Source organism: Drosophila virilis, chromosome X (assembly GCF_030788295.1).
Source record: "Drosophila virilis strain 15010-1051.87 chromosome X, Dvir_AGI_RSII-ME, whole genome shotgun sequence".
NCBI classification, from domain to species: Eukaryota; Metazoa; Arthropoda; class Insecta; order Diptera; family Drosophilidae; genus Drosophila; species Drosophila virilis.
In genome coordinates this window covers 9,234,463-9,259,588 of record NC_091543.1, presented here as the reverse complement: position 1 = coordinate 9,259,588, position 25,126 = coordinate 9,234,463, and the positions used below count along the sequence as shown (strand labels likewise).

Genomic DNA, 25,126 nt, shown 5'->3' with positions numbered 1-25,126 from the left:
GGCGTAGTTAATGTTTAAGAAGGGGCCCAAATGATTTGTCCAGTTTCTCCCCCTTAAAATCTACAAACCTATTTTTTATAGATATTTTTTTTTATATTTTTGTTATAAATTAGTAATCATGAAATTGTAAGGAAACAAAATTCACCCCTTTGTTGTAGTTATGTCTACGCCCGTGCTCGTTCGCGCAATTAAGCAAATGTCAGCTGACGCCATGTCTTAGCAGCAACGATGTCTCCGAGGAATAACCACGATCCGACGTCCTCCGGCGAGTCGGGCAACACAAATGTGCAGGAGGCCGATCTGCAAGGTAATATCATATGCATTCGTGTGCATATGTGCGTTTTTCTTAAATGACGCCGTTTGCTATTTGCAGAGATGGAGGATGTGAACCAGAGTCTAGACGCTCTAAGCTGTGTCTTGGACGTTGTGGAGCAGCGCACCGATGACATTTTGTCACAGCTACGCGAGCTTTTGGACTCCAATCGCGAAATCCGACGTCAGCTGGCTCAGGATAAAGACAATGCTTCCTCAGAAGAGGAAAATGACGACGGAAATGATGACATGGTGGAACAGCCGGATACTAAGAATGAACCCAGCGCAAATGCAAATTAAAATGCACAGTTTGGACGTTTTTTCTCCTTTTGCTATGAATAGCAATTTGTTTCTTTACACATTTATTGTTTAAAAAAAAAAACATCATAATATAATTGTTAACCAAAATATCTTTAAGGCCTAGTTTTTGCGAGCTCTTTTGTTCTTCTTTGACGTTTTCGCACTTTGTGTATTGCCTGCAATGCTATTTATCTTTAAGTCCATTAACCGTTTTGCTTCCAGTTTGAGTTGTGCATTTTCTGCACGTAATTTCTCGAGCTCCGCGAGCATGGACTTGGAATTGCGGGCTGCATCAGCATCGGGCATTTCTTCATCATCATCAGTTGAATCTTCCGCATCGCTGGCTGAATTTTCCGCGTCATCAGCCTCCGTCTCGCTAATCACATCTTCGTAGTCGTCTGGAAGGGTCACAACCTTAAAATCAGCATTTCCATCGCTGCCATCATAGCTTTTATCAAGGTTTGCCTGTGGAAACTTTGGGGCATTCGAATACTCTTCTGTGATGAGCAGCTCAATGCATTCATCATCATCATCCGGACTGATCATTCGCTTGAGATTGTCGGCAAATGGCTTATGCACCTTAGGACCTGGATGAAACATGGCGTTGCCGATGAGACGGACGTGCAGATTTGTAATGGCACCGGGCTGGGAAATGCTCTTCACCAGCTGCCGGCTACCAACATCCCAGATACACACTTGTTTATCCTCACCACCGGAAATCAACTGATTTCCATTCACCGCCAGAGCCAAGCATGTAATAGGTGTGCCGGCTGTGTGTCCAACAAAGGCTTGGCTTTCCTCCTCTTCGAGATGGTATTCCTGTGAATTTGAGACAAACCAGTTGGTAAGACACTAATTGTTAACAGCTTAAAGATTCGCTTGGTACCTTCATGCGTGGCACATTTTCCATGCTGAAAATAAGTATCTGACCCTCACTGGTGCCCACATAGACGCTGGTCTCCATCCTGTTGACAGTGACGCTGTGCAGGGCAACTGGAAACACGACGCTCAATAGCATTGTGCCATCGCTCAGATCGTAAACCTTGCAGCAGCGGTCCAATGAGACGGTGTACATGAAGGCACGAATGCCACCAAGTCCAATATGGACATCGGTAACCGCCAGCCCGTGATCATTGAAATTGTAAAAGGGTGCATTCTCTTCACTGTCAACACCGCCCAGGGGAGCAACAGCACGTGTAAGATTCCAGACAAGCACAGCACCATCCTTGCCGGCAGTGGCAAAGTGCTCGCCATTGTCCGTAAAACGTATACAGGTGATGGGCTGGTAATGCTTGGAGAGCGTATTGAGCAGGCGGCCGGAGTTGAGGTGCCAAACGTAGATGGTCTCCTGTATGCCAGCTATAAGAAAGGCACTGTCTGGAGACAGTGCCAATGCATTCACCTTGCCTGGCACAACGTATCGTACATTTGACATCGGTTCCTGGCTATTGATGGGCCACACATGCAGCAGGGGCTTCGTGCTGTTTGCCGCAATAACAAAGTGCTCCTCGAGCATTTGCAGGCTGTGAGACTGCATTGAGCCACCGCCTTTGTAACGCATCAGGTCGGTGCCAGTGCGCAGATCCTGTACGAAACAGGATGCACGCTCATTGTTTAATGTGCTGATAAACAGAGCCTCGGTAACGTTTTCCATTTTTAAATACACGTGCCGCCCGTGCACGGGGTAAACAAATCGTTACAAGTGTCCCACCAATTGACGCTAAAAAATACCAAAATATATACTCAAGATGGATAGGTGGGTCACACTAGTAGCCGGCATTTAAGTGACAGTCGATATTTTAAAACAGTGCCATCTCTAGTAACGATAACGTGCGTGCTATTGAAAAATAAGAAAATAAAAAGCTTTAGATGCTTCGCCAGCTGATATCATCAGCAGCAGGCACATTATGAGGGGCTACTTTTGGCAATTGGTCGGCATAAGCTGTGCAATTAAAGTGCTGCTGTTGCCCGCTTAGTGAGTAACAACAATATTATAGATTTACCGGCCGGCCAGCCGGCCGGCATGTGTAGACATTACCACCTATTCAATCAAATTGTCATTTCAGCTACTCCACTGATTTTGAGGTGCATCGCAATTGGCTGGCCATAACGCACAGTTTACCGTTGAATCGATGGTATTTGGACGCGACCAGCGAATGGACCCTGGACTATCCGCCCTTCTTTGCCTATTTTGAATGGCTGCTCTCACAGGTGGCCAAATATGTTGATCCCAATATGCTGATCGTACAGAATTTGAATTATGCCTCGGTGAGGACGGTGCATTTCCAGCGCATTTCGGTGATTATCATGGATCTGATATATATGCTGGGCGTACGCTGCTGCATGGCCGCCCTGGGCATTGTGCCATCCACCCAGAAACACATAGCCGGCTGCATGCTACTCTTCCTGAATGTGGGTCTCATATTCGTGGATCACATACACTTTCAGTACAATGGATTCCTGTTTGGCATACTGCTACTGAGCATAAGTGCACTGCTCCGACAACGCTATCTCTGGAGCGCCTTTGCATTCGCCGTCCTGCTGAACTTCAAGCATATATTCCTTTATATGGCGCCCGCCTTTGGTGTTTATCTATTGAAATTTTATTGCCTGGCTCAGGGCAATTTTGGGCAAAATACGCTTAGGCTGCTTGCTGTGGGCCTTGTACCATTCGTGCTGTCCTTTGGCCCCTTCTGGCACCAATTGCCACAGCTGATGTCTCGCCTGTTTCCGTTTAAGCGCGGACTTACCCACGCCTACTGGGCGCCCAATATTTGGGCGCTCTATAATGCTGCCGATAAGGTGGCTGTGGTTGCCTTGAAACGCACGACCGAATCTGAGGCCACCTCGACCACCTCCGGCCTGGTGCAGGAGGTGCAACACATAGTACTGCCCACAATAACACCGTCCATTACCTTTGCGCTCACATTCCTATTTATGCTGCCCATCCTGATTAAGCTCTATATGACGCGCAGCAGAGAGTAAGCACGTTTTGTATGCATTAACTACTTCATTAACTAATTGTCATTTTATTGCCAGACAAGCCAGGCTGCTGTTTATGCGTGCCGTGGTACTTTGCTCCTGCTCCTCGTTCATGTTTGGCTGGCACGTCCATGAGAAGGCCATACTTATGTGCCTGATACCATTGTGGTGAGTGTGAAGGATGCAGTTTAAAAATTTACGCAACTCTTTAATTAAAAACCTCTCACACATGCAGCCTGCTTGCCTTGCTGGATCGTCGGGATGCCAGATTTGCATACATCTTGGCCGTCGCTGGGTACTACTCGCTGTTTCCCCTGCTCTTCGAGGTCGATCTGCTCGTGCCGCGTTACTCCCTGTACATGACCTACATGGCCATGATGTACGGCCAGCTTGAACGCGTATATAAGTGCAAACCAAACTTTCATCTACTCGAATGGATCTACTTTCTGGGCTTCATAACCATTCCCATCTATGAGCATATTGTCAGTCGTTTGTTGGGCCTGCATTCGCTATTCCCATTCATGCCGCTGCTGCTTACCTCTGTGTATTCTGGATTGGGCGTGCTCTATTTCTATGTACGCTACTATATCTACGCCATGGACTTGAAGTGGCCGAGCTTTGGCAAGCGGCGCGTTACTCAAATCAAATCCTCAGCGACCAAAAGAAAACGCAAAACCAAATAAATATGTATGTACATTCTTGTTAAAACGCATTTGCTGTTTGTGAGTGTGTTTGTAGTGTGCGTGTGTGTGAGAAGGCGCCTGGCGCAACAGCCAAATCGGCGCCGACTGTCGACTGCCGCTGGGCGAGTCAATACAATGGCTGTTAAGCGGAAACCTAGGTAGCACCACGGGCGGTGCTCGGCGTTAAATTGAAAAACAGTGCCCATTGTCGCGTACCTGTTGCTACGAGCAGATTATTTGTCGGACGGCATAGGTGCGGTGGGTCAGGTAACCAGTGGCATGGGCAATGGTCATGAGTGGGTGACATTCCTGGAAAGCCCATGGAAAGCACCGCGTTCAATTGAATGAATTGAGTGGCAAAAAGCGACATGAAATCCGCTCTCAGCTGAACAGTCTTCAATCGCAACTGGAGCGAACAGGTCGTCTCATCTACGCATCATGCAGCAGGAAATCAGCCAGCATCCATTCAAAATGTGAAGAGCAATTGGGCTGTATTTCAAGAAATTTGCATCACAATTAATCGTTAAATTCAATTCAATTGCAGCAATCCAAACAGTGAGGCGAGCGCCTGCTTTCGACGGGGCACTTGCATCGAGCTGTCAACAGGTGTATTGCGTCGCGTGGAGGATCTACGCACCGAGGACTTCATTCAGTCGGCACTGCGCAGCCAGCACTTTGACCTGAAGGAGGCGACGGTCGTTAAAATTGACAGAACATCAACGCATATCAACAATATAACCTTTAGCTATGATACGCAGCATTTGAAGGTGGGTGCATTTCAGTGCAGTGCTATTGAGAGTTGGGTTCATTAATGAGAGTTGATGTTTCAGGTTCACATGGAGGTGGCATCGGCGCATCCGCTGTTTGTCTACGGTCAGGGCTGGGCCTCCTGCAATCCGCAATTGTCGTTCGAGCTTTACGAATTAAAGTGCCAACAATTGCAGGTAGGCGACATTTGCCTATCGCTGGTGGCACACGAGCAACCACCGCCGGCCCCTGAGCTCCATCCGATACCACTGGACGTACCTTATGCATTCGAGGCTAACTGTCAAGCAGCAGCGCTGCCCAAGCATCCCTATCAAGTGTACGCAGAGATGGCGAACCTTGTGGCAGCCTATACTCAACATTTGATGGGCAAAATGAAATAACTAAAAGTGTAAAGAGTTCAGTATTCATATATTAACCGTGTATAACCATATATCTATTAAATAATAAAATTAAAGCTATAAATATAATTAGTTAAGTTGTTAATAATACTCAACCAACATTTTTTTTAAACAACTATCCTATTAAGCAGGAAAATAGGAAGAATCTCAATATGCATATGCAATATTATTATTAGTTATTCTATTCAGAAATTCTGATTTAATTTGTCTATAGTTATAGTATTGTAAGCCATTTTTATTATTCCACTTATAATTGTGTTTATAAATATTTTCAAATAACCGCGAACTTTGCTTGTGCAGTGCTGTTATCGATAGTCACAAAGAACAATCATCGATATTTGAGTGTTGAGCATTATTTAAGATATATCGGCGATTTAAGTGTGGACACACTGCTTGTCAATGATTGACATCTCTATGAACTGAACGTGAAACCCAAAAACAACAAAAACAATTCGGTGGCGCAAATTTTATATATATGATCACCAGTCGTGGTGGTCTTTCAATGAAAAGCGCCGCTTTACCGCTGGATAATTGCAATAACGCCGACGAGGATGCATCGATGTTAACCGATGTATCTGGCCACAATAGCAACAAAAGCGACGGCAGCAACCACTATGGGAGCAATAACAACAACAACATTAATATCAACGAAACAACGTTGTGGTCAAAAGCACACGATATGCAGGCGTCGTCAGCTAATGCTAACCCAGTGCTGCGTAATATAAACAATGATATGACAAAGGGCATTACGCGTAAATCGCATCAATGCAAGAGTAAGTGCAACTGTGCCCAACTGTTATTTAGCTAGCTAAACAATCCCATATATTTCAGTGCAATTCACCAATGCCAATGATCGTGATGGCAAACTGGGCACAGATGACCTGCGTATGTCGAAAATTATGCGTCGCCTGCAAAACGAAACTAGCCCAGCGGCTGCTCTTGAACTCTGCGCCAAACTGGAAATGGCCGTACGCACTCCGATCAATGTTGGCTACCTCACGCGCTCTTTTAATGTCATACTGGATGGGATGCTGTCGTTATTTAAGCAATGCCCGCCACCGGTGCTGGACGAGTGCAGTAAAACTCTTGGACTGATTGGGTATATTAATCGCATGTCATATCCCATCTACGAGGAGTTCATTGTGACGAACTATAGGACAAATAAACGCTTGCAAAAGTATTTAATTGTTGCGCTACGCACGACGCTAAGGTGAGTGTCCTTGGAGTCCACGAATTGCCCGCAACCACGTCCACGTTTTGGCATTGTTTTTAGCTGCGACACAAAATGCGATCTGCACATTTTTTCGGAGAAGATAATGCTCATGCTTAAGGACTTTCTGGAGGGCGCGGAGAGCCCCGACAGTTTTATGAGCATTAGCGCGTGCATTGTTCAATTCTCTCACAATTATCGCGATGCCTTCGAGTGCCATTTCACGGATGTGGTGGACATCATTATTGGCTGGCAACTGGAGATTGGCCAGCCCAAGCAACTCAAGTCCCACTGTGCCTACGTGCTGGAGCAGCTAACACCGTACTTTAGCAAACAACTGGACTTTAGCTACGGCTTGTTAGCCCAATTTATTGAGGATATAACAGCACTGGACCCAACTGAGCGCCTTAGCGAGCGCATTGGCGCCTTTATAGGCGCCTTTAATTCGCTACTTAAGTGCCTTACCCGCATGCATATAACGTGCGAGTCGATTGTTGGTCAGGCCCTAACACATCTCATCAAAATGATGCCCGACTTGCTGCAGCTGTCGGACAAATGCGATGATGCTTTGATCAATATAAATGAACTCTTCTGCATTTGCCTACTGAATGGATATAAGGAACCGGAAGCTGCCACCTTAAGTCAGCTAATTCACATGCAGTTCAAGCATATACATCATTTGCCGGAACCTCAGCAGTTGAGCTGCCTGTATCTGTTGTTGTGCACAGTGCGCAAGCTGCGCACACGCTTGCCTGCCGCCCTGGTGCAACTGATCTTCCAGGCGGATGCTGCACAGCAGCCATTTCTGGCGGATATCAGACTGCAGAACGAGACCACGGCGCACAAGCTGTTGTTGCGCACCTGCCAGGAGACGCTGCTGATTAAGAATGTGCCGCTGCTGCAGCAGGCCTACAAGCAGCTCGTGCAGGACGTGGACAACTGTGTGCTGCGCCTGGCACAGACGGCGGAACCTCAGTCTGATTCTAGTGATGCCAACATTTTGCTCATCTTTCATTTGGCCGCCTTGGCGGCATTGGCCAAGCAAACATCCTCCATTATTGGTATGTATGCCTGCAAGCCATCTATACTGGAGCTATTGATATGCAATTGTCGCGCTCGTGAGCTCAACATGTGGTCAAAGCATGCGGCCACTCATCATGCCATACTTAGCCTGCTCGTGGTGCATTGCCAGGCGAATCACAATTTTCGGAACAATTCAAGACTGCTGCGCGATGGCGACAACGAGAATGCCCACTCCGCCAGCTCCACATCGCCGACGGCACACAGTTTTGGTCACATACTCAAGTTTCTGGCTAATTGTCTGGCGCAGTCGGCTCAACTGGCGCCACTAAATCTTAAACAGCTGCTTGGCTGGACAAAATCCTTGCTGGGCGAGTGCAGCACACGCTCGTCCATATTGCTGCAGCATGCAGATTTCATTGGGATTTGCGAGCACATTGCCAGCACGGCAGCCAAATATGCGCCACTGGAAAGTGCCATCTGCATACAAGCCGTGCTTGGCTATGGCACATCCAATCTGAGCCAGGAGCTGTTGCAATTGTATCGTGATACGGCTCTACAGCAGCTGCAGTCACTCTCTAGCAGCGCCCATGCGGCCTACGCACACATCTATGCCCAGTTGCCGCTGAGCCTGACCATTGAGCGACGCATCACCGCTGGCATTGGCAGCAGTCACGTCTGCGTCTGGCAGCAGCGGCTGAGTCAGTGCAGCGCTATGCGCGACATGGTCTTTCGGGATTTTGTGGAGCGTCTGCAGGCGCCGGAGCAGCAGCCGTTTGCCGACTGCCTGCGTGAACTGTTCATGCGCAGCTGCCAGGTGACAACGTTGGATGAACGCCAGGAGAAATTGACGCAGTGCACGCGTCGCTGTCAGCGCTTGGCCGCCGCCTGGCTGCAGTTTGAGGCGGCGCGTTACTGTGTGGACCAGAAGCTGCGCACCACGCTGGGCAAGCCGCAGGACACGTTTCTCGCCTTCGAGGCGATTGTGATGCGCTATGCACGCCTTCTCACCGGCTGTGCCAAGGAGTGCGAACGTCAGACATTCGACGATATGTCCCTGCAACAGCTGTCCAATACGCGCGCAAACTTGAGCATGCTGCTCGGATTTCTGGACGCTCTCGAGAAGCTCATATACAATGCGGCCGAGGGCAGTGCCTTTGCTTTGCGCCCGCCTGAGAAGCCAGTCGCCGCCTTCTTTCGCCTCAACAATCCCACCTGCCAGTCCTGGTTCAATCGTATACGCATCGGAGTCGTCATCATTGCCATGCACAGCCAGCAGCCGGAGCTCGTTATACGATATGCCCAGGTGAGCTCATCTTCTGCCACTATATTCATATCGAAATATTTTTGATAACACATTGCAGACAATACTGGACAATTGTCTGTATGCTCTTATAAAAAGTTCTCCCATGACACATTGAGGCAACTGCTCGATTGTCCAGTTTCAATAGCCGAGTCGATCTAGACTTCATTCTGTTTGTTGCCATTGCGACCTGTGTCTTAGTTTAAAGGTTGTTGGTATGAGAGATTGCAAGTTCGACTTTTGCCAGATCGAAGCTCTCGGCTTTTGCTTCGACTGGTAAAAGGAATATGAAATGATAATACGAATTGTAGCTCAAACCGCAATTCGGCTCAAATGAACGATTGAACGATTCATTTGGGCATCAAGCAAAGACTTAACCAATTTTATTTTAGGAAATTATAAACCGATTAGAAGCCCGACCAAAACTGATTTTGAACTTTCGATGACGCCAAGCTAACGCCCATTTCCAATTTCTCTCCCTGCACAGCAAATTCTGCTAACCCAAAAGTCGCAGGACTGCACATACAGCCAGGCGATCGTCTACTTGGCCTGGGCTTTCATCAGCTGCAGGGAATCGGATTCGCTGCGTGGACTGTACATGTGGGCGCGTTCGAAGAGCGATAAATGCTATAAGTGGCTGCAGCATGCAGCCGAACAGGCGGCCGGACGCAAGGAGCTGGCACTGGCCGGCTACAGAAGTGTGCTGGATGAGGAGCAGGACGCGGAACTGGAGCCGTATACGCGTCAGTTTGTGGTGGCACAGCTTTTCGATTGCCTGCACAGCACTGGTCAGTGGACGCAGACTGTGGAGCTGAAGGCGCAGCTAAAGCGTGCCGGGGACAATGCATCGCTCAATCCCTTCCTGCAGAAGAGCAATACGCAGCTGAGCGTGCTGGAACAGTTGCTGGCCAAAAATGAGTCAACATCGGATGAACTAAACGCTGCGCTTCACAATCTTAGCATTTGGCCCAGCGACAATGAGCAGCATGCCAGCTTCTCGGCCGGCTTTGTGCGCGAGAAACTCGAGAACATAGTACTGCAGCAGTCACTGGCCAGCGAGCATGAGCCATTCGAGCTGTCCAGCCCAGTGCAGCAGCTGCTGGACACCAACTGGCGCGAATGCCTGCTCAACTACAGCTGCGATCAGCAGCAATGGCAGCATCTGACGCTGCTGAAGCACATTGCTCAAAGGCAAGGCGGCCAGCAGGAGCAGCTAATGCTGTTGCCCCTGGACAGCAGCGGCAACGAGCAGCAGCAGCAGCATCATCACAACATAACCAGCGGCTTATTGTTGCGCTGCGTGGCCTGGACGCAGCTGTTACGCAGTCAGTGCAGCGTCGATAGCTTGGGCACACTGTATTTGGATACGGGCATGGTGGCGCGTGAGGAGGGCAACCAATTAACCTGCCAGGCCATGCTCGAGCTGTACTTTGGCCAGCCGCTAACGGACATCGCTGGACGGCTGCTCAGCCAGTCGCTGGACACGAACAATGCCCAACTGCTGCGCGGCTACAGCGAGCTGACCAAGTGTCTGCATCTGCAGCAACAGCAGCAGCAGCAGCAGCTGCTGCAGTGCAGCGAACTGAGTTCCATCAATGTCTGCGCTGCGCTCTGCCTAAATATACAGAAGCAGAAACAACAGCAGCAGCAGCAGCAGCAGCAGCTGGTGTCCAATATGGGTGCCGAGCTGCTGCTTACTCTTTCCGATTGGATAACGGCGCGCAGCTGCAGCGGCTTGACCACCAATCTGTCGACCAACATGCAACAGCTGCTGGAGCAGCTGCCGGAATGTCCATTAACGCGCTGCACGGCCTCAACGACAAATTTGCCGCATGGCGAGCGGCTTGTGGCGCGCCTGATCAATGCCAGCTTGCAGCAGCGTCCCAACAACGAGGAGGCGCTTATTGCGTATGGCAATTGGTGCTATCGCTGGGGCAAGAAGATTGTCGACAACGGCACCGTGCTCAGCCCGGCGGATATCAGCGCCATTGGCGAGGCGCTGGGCGATCAGCTAACACTGGATGGTGAGACGCTGCAAGAGCTTTTGCAGGCGCTGCGCATGGAGACCCAGCCGGGTAACAGTTGTGAACAGGACGAGCTGCAAACGGATGCACAGTGTGAGCTGCGGCTGCGACGTCTCGCCCTGCTGTCCGACAAGCCAGCCAGCGTGCTGGAGTCCATTGTGCGCATCTGGCGGCGCGCCATGTCCAATACCTTTGACTATTATAAGGAGGCGGCACGCTCATACTTTCATTACCTCAGCTTGAAGGCGGGCAACAGTCAGGATGTGGTCCAGCCATCCCAGCAACAGCAGCGTTTTCATGTGGATGATAGCAATATGGTGACCACAACGCTGCGCCTGCTGCGCCTCATAGTTAAGCACGCCAGCGGGCTGCAGGATGTGCTCGAGCAGGGCCTGAAGACGACGCCAATAGGTCCATGGAAAGTGATAATACCGCAGTTGTTCAGCCGCCTCAATCATCATGAGCCGTATGTGAGGAAGAGCGTTTGTGCGCTGCTCTGCCGTCTGGCGGAGAGTCGACCGCAGCTGGTCACCTTTCCGGCCGTTGTCGGCGCCAATCGTGAGCTGCAGGCCACGCCCATTAGCAATAGCTGTGGAAGCGTCAATGCAGCCGGCAGCTGCAGCTATGCCATTTTGCTGGCCGCTCTGACCAAACAATCGCCCGAGGTGGTGCAACATGTCCAGTTGCTGGTGAAGGAGCTGCGTCGCGTCTGCCTGCTGTGGGATGAGTATTGGATACACTCGCTGGCGCACATCTACAACAGCTATGTGGGCCGTGTCAATGGTCTGGCCAGCGACTTCAAGACGGACGATCATGAGGGTAAACAAAATCGCTTCAACAGTTGGCGACCACAGTTGCTCAACGATATGGAGGCCCTGGTCGCGTTTACGGCGCGCGAGCCTGAGACTAGCTACGAGCGCAGTTTTAAGCGGCGTTTCGATGCAGCTATTAAGAGCACACTGGACGCACTGCGTCATCGTCCCTATCCGGAGGCCTGGGATAAGCTAAAGCAGCTGTATCATGTGCTTCAGTCGAACATGCTGCGCGGGACGAGCAACACACTTAAAATGCAGACAATCAGTCCTGTGCTGTGCGATATTGGACGCATGCGTATATCGATGCCTGGCCTGGATGCGCAAGATCAACTGCAGCCGGTTCACATTGAGAGCGTGGAGAGTGCGGTGTGCATACTGCCCACCAAGACGAAGCCCAAGAAGGTTGCCTTCTATGGCAGCAACGGTCAGAAGTATACGTTCCTGTTTAAGGGCCTGGAGGATCTGCATCTGGACGAGCGCATCATGCAGTTTCTGTCCATATCAAATGCTATTATGGCCAGCAAAAGTGATACGCCCCACAGTTGCTATCGCGCCCATCATTACTCTGTCATACCGCTGGGTCCACAGTCGGGTCTGATCAGCTGGGTTGATGGGGTGACGCCCCTTTTTGCATTGTACAAGAAATGGCAACAACGCCAGCCACAACCGCCGACGTCCGCCTCATCGCGCCGCCTAACCGATCTCTTCTACAACAAGCTATCCCCGCTGCTGGCCAAGCATAATATGCTCGTCAGCGATCCCCGTCGCCAGTGGCCGCTTTCGGTGCTCCGTCAAGTGCTCGCCGAACTAACGCAGGAAACGCCCCCGGATCTGCTTGCTCGCGAACTTTGGTGTCATGCGGGCAGCGCCGCCGAATGGCGTCAATCTGTGCGTCGCTATACTAGCTCCATGGCCGTCATGTCTGTCATTGGCTACGTCATCGGGCTGGGCGATCGTCATCTGGACAATGTGCTCATCAATCTGAGCAGCGGCGATATCGTCCACATCGACTACAACGTCTGCTTTGAGAAGGGTCGCACCCTACGCATACCGGAGCGTGTGCCCTTCCGCCTTACCCAGAATATGGTTCACGCCTTTGGAATAACGGGTATTGAGGTGAGTGAACAGATTCCTATTATTATTACGAGACTTTGGTTCCTTAGAATTTCAACATCTTAAAAAAATACGTCTTAGGATCTAACAACCTGTTGAGGTCTGAGAACTTATGATGTTGGCTCTTATAGAAAAGAGCTTAGTATCTAAGTTCTTAGGATATTAGATCTTAGGACTCGAGATTTTTGGATCTTAGATCTTCGATTTTTTAGGAAGTTGGTCTCGCAGAATCATAGATCTGACCCTTAGGTCTTGGGTTCTCAGTCTTAGGATCTTGGGCCCTTAGATCTAAGAATCGCTGTATCGTAGATCTCAGAGATCTCTTGGGATATAAGTTCCTTTCGAAAATGGTTATGGTGCAAAAAACTCCGCCTGAATTATCTGATTTCCTACATATGAATGAAGGTGGTTTTACGTACCGAAGACTAGTAAGTATATTCTGCTACGAACTTATTTATTCCTGAGAACAGAACATCTGGAGGTGTTGTCGCTCGCATTAGATTGCGAATGTTTAATTAAAATGAAAACCAATCAACTCATAAGCGATATATTTTTATATCCTGAACCCATTAAAAATGGGTATAAGGGTATATTGTATTTGTGCAAAATCCAAATGTATGTAACAGGCAGAAGGAAGCATCTCCGACCCCATAAAGTATATATATTCTTGATGAGCATCTATAGCCGAGTCGATCTAGCCATGTCCGTCTGTCCGTCCGTCCGTCCGTATGTATATATATGTATGAACGCAAGGATCTCAGAACATATAAGAGTTAGGTGCTCCTAGAGCCTGCGCGGATCGAGTTTGTTTCCGATAATCGATAACTTACTCCGTTTCCAAGCAATCGATAAAAATCGATATCCTGTTTTTTGGGCAATTTTCGTATTTAAATAAGAGCTAGAGTCCCCAAACTTGACATATATGTAGCTTCTAAAATAGAATATATATATATATGCATTTGATGTTGGAAGAAGAGGGTTCAGGGTATCCCCTAGTCGGGAGCTCCCGACTAGAACCTCTTACTTGTTTATACTTAGTTCTCGTATATCGAGACGCCTAGCCTTGGGTTTTAAATTTCCATAACTCATTTTCAACTTATTTAGAAGTCGAATAAGTTGTGGGTATAACATTTGTCATAATTCTCGCATTTCGATCGTTTCATTAATTGGAATTTCTTGGGTTGGAGTTAACATATATATTGTTAAAAGCCGTCCCTCTTTCTAGTTGATGTCCCAACTTCCCTTAGAGTCGGGTCAAATGAAAATAAACTGGAACTGGAGCTCCTCGCCCACTATGCTGAAATTTATCGCAGACCCAGATCTTTGTTCCAGTTCTAGTATTGCTTCCATTCATTCTGCATTTGGTTTATTGATTTATTGCGCTTCCTGGCACTGAGTTAAGGGTTTTTTCTGTAGGCTCGTTAGCTTTTATCGCTGGATAGCTGTTGCTATCGATGCGCTGCTTAACGCTTTCCGAGGGCAAATGCAGCTCCAGATCGGCGTCGACGTGACAGCAGCTGGCGGACTTGCAGCACAGTGTTTTGGCAAAGGCCCTCCGAAAGCCGGCATTCTTCCATGAGTAGATAATGGGATTGAGTGCCGAGTTGGCCATGGCCAGGGAGAAGGCCGCCTTGTAGATCATCGAATTGCTGCGGCAAACGCGGAACAGCTGAGCAATTGCCACACAGAAATAGGGCAGCCAGCAGAGTGTAAAGCAGCCCATGATGAAGACCACAATCTGGACGCTCTTCCAATCCGGATGCAGCATGCTGTGGCTGCTGTGCGTGTTGTAGACCACAGACTGGCGCAGCCGCTTCGCCTGCTTGGATGCCTCGCGCATAATGCGCCAATAGAAGACCAGCATGCATATCCAGATAATAACGAATCCGGGCGTTATAATGCCAGCCACATACCACGGCAGCAGCACCTCGTCAAACTCACAGCCCTGCGCCTCCGACCATTTGTTCCAAAAGATGGGTATTAGCGCCACCAGAGCGCCCACACACCAGTTGCACGTGATGATCAAGTAGGCCACGCGACGTGTCATATAGCTGGAAAATTGAATGAGATTGGGGTTTTGGTATGGATTAGTCATGGGCCCAATTAGCAGGGGCATATTAATGAAGGTACTTGGTTTCCAGCTCAAAAGCTGATATGGCAATAAACAGATAAGAAATCAACTTAAAAAGTATTTAGCAAAAATATAATAGATGCTTCCAAAGGCTATAGAACGACTTTAAGGAACACATCATTTATTTATCCTACTCGTTTCTAGAATGAAGAGCTGTCGGAAACTAGGAAAAAGGAAGACATAAAACAACTGTGGGCTTCAATACATAAAATAAATCGCAAAAAAAAAGCAAAAAAAAAACACGATAAGAACAGAATATGGAAGATAAGAAATGCAGTTAAATGTAAATGGCAACTAAAAGTGCTCCAATCGGGCGTGCTGGGCTAATTGATGCCCTGTATGAGTATACCGAAAATCAACCTCATTCCGCCCAGATACAATTTGAGAAGCAAATCAAAAGTTATATATTTTTCGGTTATTTATTCTATTTTTGGGTTTTTTATCGATTTGGGGGAAGCAATTTCAGAAGGAGATAAGGGAAGGCAAAGTGAAGAAGGGCTTGGTTAGTTATTCCATGTTCCATATTCTTATATGCCAAGATCGATTTTGTGACAACTATAAGGAGAGAGCTACAAAAAGATAGATATTCTTGATAAGCTATTACTTATTTGTTGTTTTCAGCTCTTATATGCTAAGAGGCCAGAGCTTAGTATTGATATTTATCAGTTTTGTAAACAAATTCCAAAAGTTAAATATTCTAGAATCGATATTTATCGATCTTGTAGAATTGGTTAAGCTATCGTATCAAAAGATGAACTTATTAGTTTTATATGCGAGTGTCCACACTCCAAACACAAATTCTAGACTACTTGGATTGGATTGGCTCGGCTGTTGATTCTGATCATATGAACGGATGAAGAGGAAGAGGGGCTTGAACCTCTGCTACTTACCGTCTATAGTGCAGGGCGTACATGACGGCAATGTAGCGATCGACGGCGATCGAGATGAGCGTCAGTATGGAGACGCAGCAGGCGCAGATGAAGAGAAAGAAACGGAACAGGCAGAAGCCGCGCAGCCTGCCCAAATCCAAGCCGTTGCCCATGTAGAATACCACATGATAGGGCAATGCAATGCCCACAATGAAATCAGAAATGGCCAATGAGAGTATGAATATATTCGATATAACCGAGCGTAGATTCCGGCAGGTGCGCACCGCGACAATTGTGAGTGCATTGCCGACCAGTATAAAAACAAAGATGATGGCATTGATGATCAGCCAGAGCAACAGGCCCACGCCAATGTGCTGCTGCTGCTGTTGCTGTTGCTGTTGTTCCTCCTCCTGGAGCAGATCAGCTGGTGTTGTGGCATTTATTAAGGTATCCTCCAATTGGTGTGTACCATTAATGCCTAACAATGTTAGGCTGGCATTCTGGCTTAGCCAATTGTGGAGCAGCTGTGCGCTGCTCTCGTACTCTTTGCTGGCCATGACAACCGCACGACCCACAAACCGCGACCCACACGACGTTTCGGGAATCTCCCACACGTACAACACACTTGCACACACACACACACACACACACACACACACGCACACCAGAAATAAACGTCAAAAGCAGCTGGTAAAATCACGTCCCCTACACGAAGCGCGACTGCGAAACGCACTGAGCGCCAGTTTTTAGCAATCTGCCAGCGGGTCTGGGCCCGCACCACATGGGGCAAGGACTTTGCTGTTCAGCCATTGCAATTCGTGGGCGTCGTTTGTTTACGTTTCGGTTCGCTATTATCCACTGCGCCAACTGATAACACACGGCGACCAGATCCAGCGTGAGAAACGCAATCCGCGTTGATAAGCCCGACCACATTTTCAGCTACCCTACAGCCAAATGTGGTATTCCCGAAGCCCGCAGAGTCCAACACTTTTTTTTTATTGTAGGGCATACTGAATGTTCGGCTCGGTTGCCATATTGCCCGGTGCCTGCTACCTGGTGGGGTATATACATGATTATTAACTATCTAATGGCTGACACATTTCAATAGGTTTGCCATATCTACAGGTATTCATATACGTATTTTTAGCACTTCACAATTAACCCTAGGTGAGCCGTGAAGCTTACATCTATTAGGGTATCAAATGACATGATTTTATTTAGATAATGCTTTGCGGCTAATTCATTTACATTTGTGTATAATTGGGCTGGTTTTTCTTTTCTTTTTGTTTTACTCAAGCTCATGTTAAAGTTCATGTTAGTTGGCAGCCAGTTCGATTTTTAAGTTATTGGCTCTCTAGCAAGTTTTTTTTTTTTTTTTTGACTGGAATAAAATGAACTTTGGAGGCACTGTAAACATAACTGAAGCTCTAAGGTAAAACCTATTTTATAAGTTAAAGTTATTTATCCTCCTTATAACTTAAGTTGCCAAATGCTTTAGTGGAGGCAGCTAGTTTAACCTGCCATGCATTTACAAGTAGTTTTTGTTTTCATTTTCATCTCAAAGAAATGTTTTAATTGTGTTGGGTATCGTATTTCGTTTAATTTTTAGAAATCCTCAAACCTCTTGGCAAACATTGCCCGGTGTTGCCATATGTTGCATATAATCTAAGCTGGCAACGCCGCAATGTCAGCTAGCTGACAAACACTATCAGCTGGATTAACCAGCTTCTAAATTGACAGACAAATCAGCTAACAGAAGAGAAATGCAAACAAATTTGACAAGGCACACAAAAAACATTTCAAGGCTAGCTACCTGGCAAATATTTGCCAGCTGCTAAAACTAGCTTGCAAATAAACAAACAAATCAAACATATTTCACAATATGTTCAACAGTTAACCCATGTGCGGATATTTAGCCTTTTGGCGGACGCGTCGTATGAGCTATGTATATTTGCACCTCCAATTTTTTATGACACCCAATCATTTGGTCATCCCAAAGTGGGGCCATAGAAACAGCCACAAATTACGCACAATTTCAAAGTTGAAATAAAGCAAATGCTGCAATCAACAATTGTCAGCCACGATTACAGGCGCCCTACAGCTGTGCATATCTGTGTATCAATGTATGTATATATATATATATATATATATATATATATATACTTATATCCATATACACAAATATAGATATAGCATATCATAAAATCAGCAGTTGTAACAAGAGTCTATATAAAAATGTTTTGGCTGTCGCTTTACGACAGCGACTATGTCAATGGGTGCAATTTGTATCTTTTAGATACGCGTAACGATAAACGCGATTTGTGTGACTTTATTTACGAGTCCATCTGCGAATCGGTATCAATTTACGATCCCTAGCATATTTCATAATCCACCTTGTTTTTTATACATATATATATATATAAGTTTTTTTGTTTAGGGCGCCTACCGCCTGGGCTGCGAGTATGTGCTTAAGGTGATGCGCAAGGAGCGCGAAACGCTGCTCACCCTGCTCGAGGCCTTCGTCTACGATCCGTTGGTCGATTGGACGGTCAACGATGATGCGGCTGCACTGCGTCGTGCCATCAATGCGAAGCCCGTTGTCGCTGCCTCTGCCTGTGGCGCAGCCGCAGCCACAGCCTGTGCCGCCGGTTCCGGTGAGGTGAAATTGCATAAGAAGGACAAGTCTAAGAACAAGTCGCACGACTGGGATGCCAAGCGTCGACACTTTGTGGGCAAGCTCAAACAGTGCCAAAAGTTTTGGGCCAAGTACAAGTGAGTAATCGTGTAAGATCCGGGTCTCTTCAAGGCCAATAAATACATTATCTATACTATTTGTATTTGTAATTTACTTTCCGATAACTCTGTTAATCAGTCTTTATACGCTGTTCCCCTTGAAATAGGGTATACGATGGGTATATAGTTGTATCTTTATTATGTATATACTTCTGATTAAGGTGACAAGCCAAGTCGAGTCTGGAAGCTTACATTCGCTCATATCCTATGTAGTTTGTCTGTTTAATTCGATATCTTCTTGCATCTCCATGTATCGATAATTATCGATTTACTAGGGGTACTTAAAAGAGAGTTAAAGAAAACTCTTATATGATAGACAGATTAGAAATATCTTTTTCAAGCAGAAGCCTCATGCTTGAGTTTTTGTATATAGTTCAATGTCATATTCATCTGACTATAAGCCCCAACGTTGTTCAGGAATAGTATTGGTTCTTAAAATCTAAAAAAAAAATGCAATAAATCGCTATTTATCGATTTTGGATAAATCTGAAGGTTCTAGAAGAAGATAGATTAAATCAAGGATACGAACAATCAATTTTATTCCATATTTGAATCTTAAGTCCTTACGGACTCACATCGATTCGGCTCTTTATCCGTTAGGGAAACAAAAACGCCTCCTTTGGCTGGTTCAGAACATTTCATTATATCCTTTTTTATTTCACCCAGGCTGGAAATGCTGCCACAGCTAACGGACATGGTGCGAGAGATTGAGAAACTGCAGCAGATTCAAACGCAGCGCCAGTCCACGGAGCAGGAGCTGTTGAAGCTTAACCAGCGAAGCGCTCTGGTAGCCGAAATCAATTCCCTGGGCACGGCCATCGAAAGTCATAGCTTCAATACGGCATCGCCGCGCTATGCCGCCAAGCTGTTTCACTCGGAGATGCTGGCTCGCCAGGCGAAACTGCGTCATGTGGACTATGAGCTGGTGCAGTGCCTACTCGCCAGCTATGGCCAGTGCCTGGAGCAGCAGCATCTGGCCGAATTCAATGTGCGTCTCATTCAGTTCAAGCTGGAGGGCAGCAGCTGGCATAATGAGTATCTGGCCCTGGTGGAGCTGGTGCAGTGCCATCTGCCGCCACAGACACTGGAAAGCTATGATAGCACACGCAGCCAGCTGGACGAGCTATTCGGCCGACTTAATGATTTGGGCCTGCAGTGTGTGGAGCACATGCAACAGTATGCGGCCATCATGACCTACTATCCAGAGCAGCGGCAGCGCGAGAACATCTATGTGCGCTTCCGCGACACCTATGCGGGCTATTTGCAGAATGGTGAGACCAGCAGCTCCATGGCGGCGACTCTGGGAGACATCGATGCCGCCAACAAGCTGAGCGCTGCCCAAACCCTGGAGTCGGTCTGGATGGATCTTAACTGCCAGCTGCATCAGTTGACGCAGCACTTTGCCAACCAGCAGGCACTGGCGCAATCGCAGACGCCCTCGCACACTCTGCTGGCGGCGATTGGACAGAGCGGCTGGAGCCAGACGCTGCTCAATGCGGCGCTCAATCGCACCCTGGACGAGGCGAACAGCGTGTTTAGCGGCTACGAGCAGTCGGCTCTGAATGCTCAGGATCCAAAGTTGACGCAGCATCAATTGCAACACATTCAGCTGGTGCGTTCCATGTGTCAGAGCGTTGTCGAGCCCATGGAGCAGGCCAATGATCCGCTCAGCCAGCTGCAGGATGTCCTTGCCGCTCTCATACAGCTGCAGCATTGTTTCGAGCACGATCTGCCCGCCAGCCTGTTCCGCCTGTTGCTGTTGTGCCCCAACCTGGATCAGCTGGATGTTCTGCTGCAGCTAAGCAGCGAGACCTTGGGCAAACGTTATCTGCGAGCTATATCACAACAACAGCAGCCAGAGGAGCAGCAGGAGCTGTCTAAGGAGCACCAACATCAGCAGCTGGCAATTCCCTTAGCTTTGGAGCAGCAGTTCATGCAGTCCCTGCAGCCCGCCTACGAGCAGTTCGAGCAGCTCACCAAGGCGCTGGAGCGCATGGCGCGCAACATTAAACTGATTATTGACGATGTCCAGGATGTGCAGACACAGCAGTACATGGTGAGTGACATAAGCTAACTGCTAGAATACGCAGGCTTTCGATCAAATTGAGCATAGTTACAAATTAAAGCTCATTAAAGCTTCTCAGAGGTTGCCAATAAAGCCAAAGCTAGAGAAAAGTGCATTGCGTCTGATAAAAGCTCAATATTGATATTGAGCATTTGCTGTCATTAAGGCTAACTGATGCATGGGGATTAACAAAGTTAAACTGAGAAAGGCAGAGAGAAAGGTACATGGATAGACGGAGAAAGAAAGTCTGTTAGTAAGAGGGAAAGTGAGGTAGTATTCATGAAAGAGACAAAGACAAAGATATATCAGTAGAATCTATGCAATCTTACAGATAGATATGGATAGGCCGAGACACATATAATATATATATATCTGTCTATTCATATATAAAAGAAAGTATAATGAACATAGATAATCAGATTGGATAGAAGAACTTGAAAATATACAGCAGATGTAATATAGATTTCTACAAATTTGTGCCCCAAATCGAATAACAATCAATAAAATCTCTGCCAAACTTGGAGATAGGCGAAGGGACAGACTAATCAGGTTATATCGACTACAGAACATCGGACGATAACTGACAGCGGCTCGAATAGAGGCCAAGGTCCTTATCCTAAGCTAAAATAACAATTATATAAATACAATATCTTCGAAATCTTTGCAGGAGCTCAACATACTTAAGTACACCAGCAACCAGTTGGGCAACAGCTCCTTCTTTGAGCTCGTGCTGCAGACGCTGGCTGCCAGCAAGAGCTACGACGTGCGACTGATGTGTGGCCCATTGCTGGGCTTTGTGCAGCGTCTACAATTGGAGTATATCGTTGGTCTTGTCCCGTTGCTTTCGTATGCCTATTATACCAATTGCTGTGGAGCACGCGGCCAGGAGTTGGCTGCCGTCAGCGAGTCTCCGGCGGATTTGCTACAGCTGTGCGACAGCCTCTTTGCGGCACTGCAATTGGAGGCGACACTGCAGCAGCAGCAGTGCGAGATTGCGCTGTTCAATCAGCGCATCGAGACACAGACGCTAATCGCATCGGCACACTATTGGGCCTATGGCGATTTGCTGGACAGCGAGCAATTGCCCTGCGGCCACATCATAAGCCGGCAGAAGTTGTGCGAGGCAATCAGCCAGAACTGGCAGACATTGGCTGAGAGCTCGTTGGCCATGCAGCGATTGCAGCGTCGGCTGGCATCACAGCTAGAGCAGCTGCAGAGTCAGCGCAGCAACTGGAATCGGAATCACATCGACAGCCTGCTGCGCAACGAGCAGCTGCAGCATCAGCTGACCAGCGATCAGTTGGACGTAATTAATGAGCTGAGCAAATGCGCCAGTGCGCTGTGCAGCATGGAGCAGGTGGGCATGGTTGTCGGACAGCAGCAAAAGCTGCTGCTGGACAACATGGAGCAGTGGCTGCAAGCCCATCATCAATGGCAGGTAAGCAATGCGCGTATTAGCGCCGTCGAGCAGGCGATTGTCCAGCTGCTGGATCCCGAGGGCGCCATCGATCAGTGCTGGGTGGAGAATGTGCAGGGTCTGCTCGAGGATTATACGTGCAAAGTGCAGCGCGAATTGTCAACGCTGGAGTTGGAACAGCAGAGCAGGCACCGTTACATATGCACGTTGCTCAAGGAAATTCAGGTAAATTTTGTGACAATTTTCATCTAAAAGCCTGGAATAACCGCTGAAAATATTTTTTTCTTTTTCTTTTCATGTAGCGTCACCAGGAGCAGATGCCACGCGTTTACACACGCAGCCTGTGTGCCGATGCCGAGGATCAGGGCAAACTGGTACCGCTCGATGTGCAGCTGCTTTGTGGGCATGTGCGCGATTCCCAACGCACGCTCTTGAACTTCTTCCAGCGATTGCTGGATCTGCGAAAGGAGTTAAACAGTGAGCGACATGGTCTGCGCCACGACACGCTCTCCAATTGGCAACAGCAGCTGCAGCAAATCGAGCAAATGGCCAACCACGATATGGATGTATTCTTTAGAAGCATTGACGACTATCTACAACATGCCGCCGAGGGCGAATCACTGCCATACGAAACTTTTACGCATAACAAGGGTAATCGCCACAAATGCCAACAAGTTCCATCACAGTCTCAACCAGCCATTCTACTTTCAGGTGCAGCCAATCTGCACGAGCAGAAACGCAATGCATATGGAGTATCCGTTTGGAAAAAGATACGCATGAAGCTGGAAGGACGCGATCCGGACAGCAATCAGCGCACCACCGTTGCCGAACAGGTGGACTATGTGATACGCGAGGCTACCAATCCGGACAATCTGGCCGTACTGTATGAGGGCTGGACGCCATGGGTCTAACACAACGGACATGCCAACAATGGCAAACGGGCATATAAATCGCATAGATAACGCAATATGATCGGGGCTGACGACAGTGACGTGACTGGATTGGACTTGACTGGACGCTGCAAAGTGCAAAGCCTGCTGTCAAATATATATGTGTATATATTAATATATATATATATATGTGTGTGTATATTGCATGTATATATACGTTCAGGCTGGCGTTAATTGCCGCTAAGGGGCGCAGCGATCGGCGCGCTCCCATCCATTGCCACACACACAGCCTGCCCATCCTAAAAGTATAGTTGATTTAACGACAGAACAAAAAAAAAAAAAAACAAAACAAATGAACCATTGAACATGAAAGACACAAAGACAATATCGTTTCGGTTGCTTTCAAAGCTCAATGCGATGCCCAAACGCCCACACCGCCGCCCACCCACTGTGCTGGGTGCTGAGCAATGCTGGGTGGCGCCGAAGGATGCAGCGCCTCGTGGGGCTAGCACTTCGGAACTCGCCCAAAATGTAAGCAACTCGACGGGCCTTGGGAACAGTTCTCGCAGCCGCTGCAAATTTCAGATTTTAATTCATTTTAAGCACACACACGCACACAACAACCCACAAGCATCCTTCTTTTTATTGAACTTTTAGCCGCCCCTCGCAAAAGAAAGAGAGAAACGAAAAACCTCATATTATATATCATGTATTTAATTTTAAGCTTTGAAAAATTTTTTAATTTAGGCTCTAATCGTTTTTACCTAACTATCCTATAGCCGTATTATGAATACATTTCCCACACACGCGTACATTCATACATCAGCAGGCGTGGCGCATCTCTTTGGAGATGTGCTTCAGTTGGATTTGTTAATTCATTTCATAATTTACAGCCAAATTTTTTTTTTGTTTATTAGTTTTTTGCGGTGATTAAATGCGATCTTCATTAACGAGTAATACACGATTAGTCTAATGTGTTTTAATTAGTTGGATTTTCGGGACTTCCCCGGCGATGGGTTACAAGTCATCGATAGCATTATCGATACATTTAAAACAACGCGTAGCAATTCTCTCGATTGGCAAGAGGTAATTTTCCAAAATTTATTAAATCAAAATTTAAAATTTGTTGTGAAAAGGCCCTAAATTGTAAAACCGTTAAAAAGAAATAGTTACTTAACCAATTTATAAAATGCATAATATCTTGTTTAAACTTTCAGAAAAAGCATGTTTTGAGAAAACAAATGGACACATATCTCCTGGCAAATGGAATCAAATAGATCAACGACAATCTAATTGGACTAAAAGGAGCGGATCACATTGTTAGCAATTGCAAGGTATTTTCTCTAAATCGACCGCAGTATGCCTGAAATCATTTTTAAATGCATTACTCCCAGGTATGTTTATCTTTTAAATGGTTTAGATATAATCTTCAAATTTCTTCGAAAAAAAAAATCGAAGGATAGCTGCAATAGATCAGACGTTCCGAATAAATACAGGTTGAAAGCATAATAAAATGATGCAGTTCGTTAAAAATGATCGATTAATTGAAAAAGTGCCATCAGCGTGAATAAATGTATTTATATATAATCACTCATTTATTTCCTAAATTTTTTTGTTTTTATCTCAATTAGCTTTTTCCCATCGGTTGTCATTTTACTTGGTAATCATTCGTTTATCAATTTACGATTATAATTTGTTCTTGTTTTCCGTTGGATAGGGTGTAAAAAGTTTTAAATGTTCTTAATAGGATCAAGACATACTTGTCACCAGCTAATGCATTTTGTTTTTAGGTATTTGTTGCAAATCAACATTAACGTTATTGGGATTCTCGCTTACAGCTATTTTTGTTGTTATCTCTTTCTGTGTGTGTGTGTGTGTGAGTGTGTGTATCTCAATGTATTTTACAAACAAGTACTATTTTAAATGAAAATTTCAGCTATATATAAATATTGTTTTCATTTGTAACTATTTTCTTTTGTTCTCATTGTGTTTGTGTCGGGGAAAATCATTTTTCAATTAACGTTAATGTTACC

At 46.8% G+C, this 25,126-nt stretch overlaps 6 protein-coding genes across 7 annotated transcripts; 4 read left to right on the top strand and 2 right to left on the bottom strand.

Annotated features, from left to right (window-relative positions):
• The first annotated feature begins 145 nt into the window (after positions 1-145).
• LOC6633573 (UPF0184 protein CG14818) lies at positions 146-722 on the top strand. The gene is made up of 2 exons (XM_002057041.4): positions 146-307; positions 374-722. The coding sequence occupies exons 1-2, from the start codon at positions 229-231 to the stop codon at positions 610-612; spliced, it is 318 nt and encodes a 105-aa protein (XP_002057077.1). The 5' UTR covers positions 146-228; the 3' UTR covers positions 613-722.
• On the bottom strand, positions 463-2,326 carry LOC6633572 (WD repeat-containing protein 18). The gene is made up of 2 exons (XM_002057040.4): positions 1,499-2,326; positions 463-1,431 (listed from the first exon to the last, which is right to left on the bottom strand). Exons 1-2 carry the CDS (start codon positions 2,264-2,266, stop codon positions 733-735), a joined length of 1,467 nt encoding a protein of 488 aa, XP_002057076.1. The 5' UTR covers positions 2,267-2,326; the 3' UTR covers positions 463-732.
• Positions 2,327-2,410: 84 nt separating this feature from the next.
• On the top strand, positions 2,411-4,302 carry xit (ALG6/ALG8 family glucosyltransferase xit). Its single transcript, XM_002057039.4, has 4 exons — positions 2,411-2,587; positions 2,679-3,593; positions 3,652-3,762; positions 3,830-4,302. Exons 1-4 carry the CDS (start codon positions 2,520-2,522, stop codon positions 4,275-4,277), a joined length of 1,542 nt encoding a protein of 513 aa, XP_002057075.1. The 5' UTR covers positions 2,411-2,519; the 3' UTR covers positions 4,278-4,302.
• Positions 4,303-4,540: 238 nt separating this feature from the next.
• On the top strand, positions 4,541-5,533 carry Atx-1 (Ataxin 1). Its single transcript, XM_002057038.4, has 3 exons — positions 4,541-4,750; positions 4,822-5,044; positions 5,108-5,533. The coding sequence occupies exons 1-3, from the start codon at positions 4,716-4,718 to the stop codon at positions 5,423-5,425; spliced, it is 576 nt and encodes a 191-aa protein (XP_002057074.1). The 5' UTR covers positions 4,541-4,715; the 3' UTR covers positions 5,426-5,533.
• A 309-nt stretch (positions 5,534-5,842) lies between these two features.
• On the top strand, positions 5,843-24,050 carry nonC (serine/threonine-protein kinase Smg1). The gene is made up of 9 exons (XM_002057036.4): positions 5,843-6,216; positions 6,275-6,653; positions 6,717-8,979; positions 9,464-12,931; positions 18,366-18,700; positions 19,388-20,777; positions 21,454-22,428; positions 22,506-22,854; positions 22,915-24,050. The coding sequence occupies exons 1-9, from the start codon at positions 5,919-5,921 to the stop codon at positions 23,112-23,114; spliced, it is 9,657 nt and encodes a 3,218-aa protein (XP_002057072.1). The 5' UTR covers positions 5,843-5,918; the 3' UTR covers positions 23,115-24,050.
• Positions 13,468-16,699, bottom strand: mAChR-C (muscarinic Acetylcholine Receptor, C-type). 2 transcript variants are annotated; one of them, XM_002057037.4, is made up of 2 exons: positions 15,950-16,699; positions 13,468-14,979 (listed from the first exon to the last, which is right to left on the bottom strand). In XM_002057037.4, exons 1-2 carry the CDS (start codon positions 16,483-16,485, stop codon positions 14,295-14,297), a joined length of 1,221 nt encoding a protein of 406 aa, XP_002057073.1. In that variant the 5' UTR covers positions 16,486-16,699; the 3' UTR covers positions 13,468-14,294. The 2 variants fall into 2 exon arrangements, with proteins under 2 accessions (XP_002057073.1, XP_032296579.1); XM_032440688.2 differs by lacking the exon at positions 15,950-16,699 and adding an exon at positions 15,059-15,189.
• Positions 24,051-25,126: the final 1,076 nt, after the last annotated feature.

Bases quoted from the DNA above. Each gene is read 5' to 3' on its own strand.
- LOC6633573 (XM_002057041.4), top strand. From the start codon at position 229: ATGTCTCCGAGGAATAACCACGATCCGACGTCCTCCGGCGAGTCGGGC. The intron at 308-373 runs GTAATATCATAT...TGCTATTTGCAG, and splicing joins GCAGGAGGCCGATCTGCAAG to AGATGGAGGATGTGAACCAG.
- nonC (XM_002057036.4), top strand. From the start codon at position 5,919: ATGATCACCAGTCGTGGTGGTCTTTCAATGAAAAGCGCCGCTTTACCG. The intron at 6,654-6,716 runs GTGAGTGTCCTT...CATTGTTTTTAG, and splicing joins GCGCTACGCACGACGCTAAG to CTGCGACACAAAATGCGATC. The intron at 18,701-19,387 runs GTGAGTAATCGT...TATTTCACCCAG, and splicing joins AAGTTTTGGGCCAAGTACAA to GCTGGAAATGCTGCCACAGC.
- mAChR-C (XM_002057037.4), bottom strand. From the start codon at position 16,485: ATGGCCAGCAAAGAGTACGAGAGCAGCGCACAGCTGCTCCACAATTGG. The intron at 14,980-15,949 runs GTAAGTAGCAGA...TCAATTTTCCAG, and splicing joins TACGCCCTGCACTATAGACG to CTATATGACACGTCGCGTGG.
- Atx-1 (XM_002057038.4), top strand. From the start codon at position 4,716: ATGCAGCAGGAAATCAGCCAGCATCCATTCAAAAT. The intron at 4,751-4,821 runs GTGAAGAGCAAT...ATTCAATTGCAG, and splicing joins AGCCAGCATCCATTCAAAAT to CAATCCAAACAGTGAGGCGA. The intron at 5,045-5,107 runs GTGGGTGCATTT...TTGATGTTTCAG, and splicing joins ATGATACGCAGCATTTGAAG to GTTCACATGGAGGTGGCATC.
- xit (XM_002057039.4), top strand. From the start codon at position 2,520: ATGAGGGGCTACTTTTGGCAATTGGTCGGCATAAGCTGTGCAATTAAA. The intron at 2,588-2,678 runs GTGAGTAACAAC...TTGTCATTTCAG, and splicing joins GTGCTGCTGTTGCCCGCTTA to CTACTCCACTGATTTTGAGG. The intron at 3,594-3,651 runs GTAAGCACGTTT...TTTTATTGCCAG, and splicing joins TATATGACGCGCAGCAGAGA to ACAAGCCAGGCTGCTGTTTA.
- LOC6633572 (XM_002057040.4), bottom strand. From the start codon at position 2,266: ATGGAAAACGTTACCGAGGCTCTGTTTATCAGCACATTAAACAATGAG. The intron at 1,432-1,498 runs GTACCAAGCGAA...TCAAATTCACAG, and splicing joins AAAATGTGCCACGCATGAAG to GAATACCATCTCGAAGAGGA.